The sequence below is a fragment of the Kryptolebias marmoratus genome, linkage group LG15 (genome assembly GCF_001649575.2).
Source record: "Kryptolebias marmoratus isolate JLee-2015 linkage group LG15, ASM164957v2, whole genome shotgun sequence".
In the NCBI taxonomy this organism is placed as follows: domain Eukaryota; kingdom Metazoa; phylum Chordata; class Actinopteri; order Cyprinodontiformes; family Rivulidae; genus Kryptolebias; species Kryptolebias marmoratus.
Window position 1 is genome coordinate 227,068 of NC_051444.1, and position 3,565 is coordinate 230,632.

General features: G+C 43.3%; 1 protein-coding gene across 1 annotated transcript in view; it reads left to right on the forward strand.

The window, feature by feature from the left end:
* Window positions 1–3,565, forward strand: part of LOC108251361 (cell migration-inducing and hyaluronan-binding protein) — a gene marked incomplete at its 3' end in the record, with an annotated part of 47,937 nt that overhangs the window by 37,283 nt on the left and 7,089 nt on the right. Inside the window, 5 exon segments of the mRNA XM_037979644.1 lie at window positions 432–467; window positions 1,057–1,212; window positions 1,304–1,484; window positions 2,040–2,255; window positions 2,839–3,050. Of these exon segments, the coding sequence (XP_037835572.1) occupies window positions 432–467; window positions 1,057–1,212; window positions 1,304–1,484; window positions 2,040–2,255; window positions 2,839–3,050 (801 nt within the window).

Here is a 3,565-nt window from a genome sequence, read left to right on the forward strand (position 1 = left end):
GGTTGGATGGACGGTTGGATGGACGGTTGGATGGATGGTTGGATGGACGGTTGGATGGACGGTTGGATGGACGGTTGGATGGACGGTTGGATGGCACCCCAGTTCTGCCACTCCAGGTTTTAAAGGAAAACTTAGTAAATCACTTTAAATCCTTTTTTTCGGTCCGGTTCATCTGAGGTTAAAACAGAATCAGTGTTTTTGTCGTTGAAGCACTTTTTTTGTAGATGCAGCTAAAACACAAAGTTGTGTTTTTAATGATCTGATGTGTTTTATATTGGTTGTGGCTGGAAAGGTAACGTCTGCCTCAGCTGCTGAGCAGCTGGACTCTTGTGTTCATCAGCAGCAGGCTTGGATTTCTGTCTGACAGTTTTTGTGTTTCTGGAGGCTTCAGACTGCGGCTGGGATTTTAATAATTGCTCCTTCTTCTTTAGATTTGCTGATAACGGCATCGGCCTCACTCTCGCCAGGTAAGACTTCCCCGAAACACAAACCTGTTCAAAGTTTTAAGCTTTAAAATGAAACTGTGTTGTTGAACTAACTTTTCATAAGTGATTTAATGTTTTATATCAAAAATTCACCTGTTTTCTAATAGTGTAATCACAAACAAGTGATTTTTATTCAACATGTCGAAGTTGATTGCATAAATGTACAAAATGAAAACTGTATTAAAGTCAGGTTTCATTGTATACATTATATTATCCTTCCATACACAACTTATCTTTTCAGAAGTCTGCAGAAACACATTAAACTAAACCTAACTTTAATGTAAAACATTAAATTTAAAACATATATTTATAGTTGGAGTCATTAATGAGTTTAAATCTGTCTGCGGGGAAAAGAAAAGCTGACCTGTTTGTTTTCTGCTTTAGTCTCTTTTATTCTTATCATGAAGATCTTTTGTTCCTGAGAAGAAAAGCTGAAACTGCTTGTGTTACACATTTATCCTCTCTAATCAGAACTAATCTAATCTCTAATCAGAACATTAGTTTTTACATTTTATTTTATTATTATTCTGTTTTCAGTTTGAACTCAATATTAATAATCTCTGCCCGACAGCGGAGGAACATTTCCGGACGATGACGGCTCTCATCAGCAGGTGAAGAACTCCCTGTTTGTGGGTGAAAGTGAAAATCATGGGATGCCACTTCCAGACAACAAAATCTGGGGCCCAGGGGGTTCTGACCCATCCGGAAGGACGCTGCCTCGTGGCGTGTGAGTCTCCCACTTTGCATAAGCAAACCGGGAACGGGAACAGATGAGTGTTTGCATTTGTTGTTCATAACTGTTGTGTGTTTGTTTGCAGGGATTTTCCTATCCGAGGAATGCAGGTCTATGATGGACCAATCCGTGTCCAGAACTGCACGTTTCGTAAATACGCAGCCCTGGAAGGACGGCACACCAGCGCCTTTGGCTTCAGGCTCAACAACACCTGGCAGAGCTGCCCAAACAATAACGTGACTGAAATCATCTTTGATCAGGTTCCTGTAAGTCTGTCGTCCTGAAGCAGCGAACTCAGCAGCCTCTGCAGAAACTGGATCGTCTGGTTAACTTTAGCACAGAGATTAGATCCAAAGAGTCATAAATTAAATCAAAATCTTCAAGATAAAATCCGATAGAAAACAGACAGCTGAGCAGCTAAAATGGACAGAATTAAAACCAAAACAATCAGCTAAGGATGCTGTGTCTCAGTGTAGAGGAGTCTTCTTCTTGTCACATCTTGCCCCAAAGTGTTTTTGGGGGAAAACCTTCAAAGCTTCTGATAAGTTTACCTGTAAGACTATAGTGGACAAAAAGCTCCATGAGCAGCAGGTGAGAGGTGTGGGACACTCTGCTGCCAGAAAAACACGAGAAACAAATGATCCTGAGTTCTGCAGTCACTCATCCATTCACCTTTTATTCTCACTAAAACACATCAGCATGTTGGGGCAGAAGGGGGCTTCAGTGATGCCCAAAGACCTTTCAGCCTGCTGTGGGGGGGGGGGTTGAATCTTCTGTGGGTCAAAACAGCATCAATAAGAAGATCTCTTATTTTATTGCAGATCACGTCTCGAGTGTTTTTTGGAGAGCCGGGTCCCTGGTTCAGTAAGATGGAGATGGATGGAGACAAGACAACCATTTTTCACGACATTGATGGATCAGTCAGTGAATATCCTGGAGCCTTTCTGGTTAAGGAGGACAACTGGCTGCTTCGCCACCCTGACTGCATTGATGTGCCTGATTGGAAGGCTGCTATCTGCAGTGGCCACTATGCACAGGTGGGTTAGCCTCTAATCACACGCTCATCTTCACAATATGTGTTGCTGATGCATCCTGCTTTATTTCATTCTGTGATCAATGCTCTGAGGGTCCAGTGGTCATTCTCAGAGACAAAGATGCCCAGCATACTGAGTTAAGGCTCACATGGGACCATGCAGCCATACGAAGAAGAAGAAGAGACACTCTACATCCTCCTCAGAAACACCTTTCAGCTCATCCTTAGGGATCTTAAAGTGTTCACAGACCAAACCAAAGAGGCTATATATTCCCTGGGTGTGCCCTGGACCTCCAAGGGGGAGGTGACCTGAAGGCATCCTGATCAGATGCTCCCACCATCTCAGCTGAAGCTCCTCAGATGACTGAGCTTCTCACCTTAGTTCAGCATGAATGAGAGGAGATGATGGCTGGATGTTTGTCCTCAACTTCTGCATCTTTTTTTTTACTTTTGTATTCCATCAAAACTATTTTTATAATTTCTAATTAACATACAGAGTATGTGAAGAGCTTTCATGGTACACATTATGTTTGGTGCTCTTTAGTGTTGTAATCTAATTCTTCTGCTTTTATGGCCGTTTTCTTCAGATCTATATCCAGATCCGGAACCCTGCCAGCCTGAAAATGCAGATAGTGAAGGATGAGTACCCTGATTGGCCCCTGACACTAGAAGGCGCCCTAGGAAAGAAAAAACACTACCAGCAGTTCCAGCCGGTGATCACACTGGCCAAAGGCTACACAGTTCACTGGGACCAAGCAGCGCCTGCAGAAGTCACCATCTGGCTCATAAACTTCAACAAGTCAGTAAACGGGACCATAAACATACAATAAAGGCTAAAAACAACAAAAACATCTGGACTTCTGTTCTGTAGCTGAAGACGTTTCTCTTCTCATCTGAGGAGCTTTCTGTTCGAACAGCAGAGAGGGTGGAGTTCCAGCTTTTAAAGCTGAGATGTTCTGTAAGCTGGATTCACCTGCAGATTAACTCACTCTCCTCACAATAGAGGCTCATTAGGGTCTTTGTTAGCCTAATTCACTGATGGGCCCCTCTGGTCAGATGAATGAAGGTGTTGATTGGAGTGAAACTGACTGAGGATCAGGCTTAATGCTCCATTGGAGGTCTTAGAAAGCTGCAATCTGAGACCTCCTCCTCTGTTTAATGTTGGTTTCTTTCTTTAGACATGGATGTCTTCCTTCACCCTCCTCTCAAACCGTCTGTCTTCTCATGGTCCTCCAAAGAGTGTCCCTTCTCCTCGAGGTGTAGGAGCTCAGCTGAGTCCTGAAGAGCTGCTCTCCTGGGTTGAGCCATTCGTCT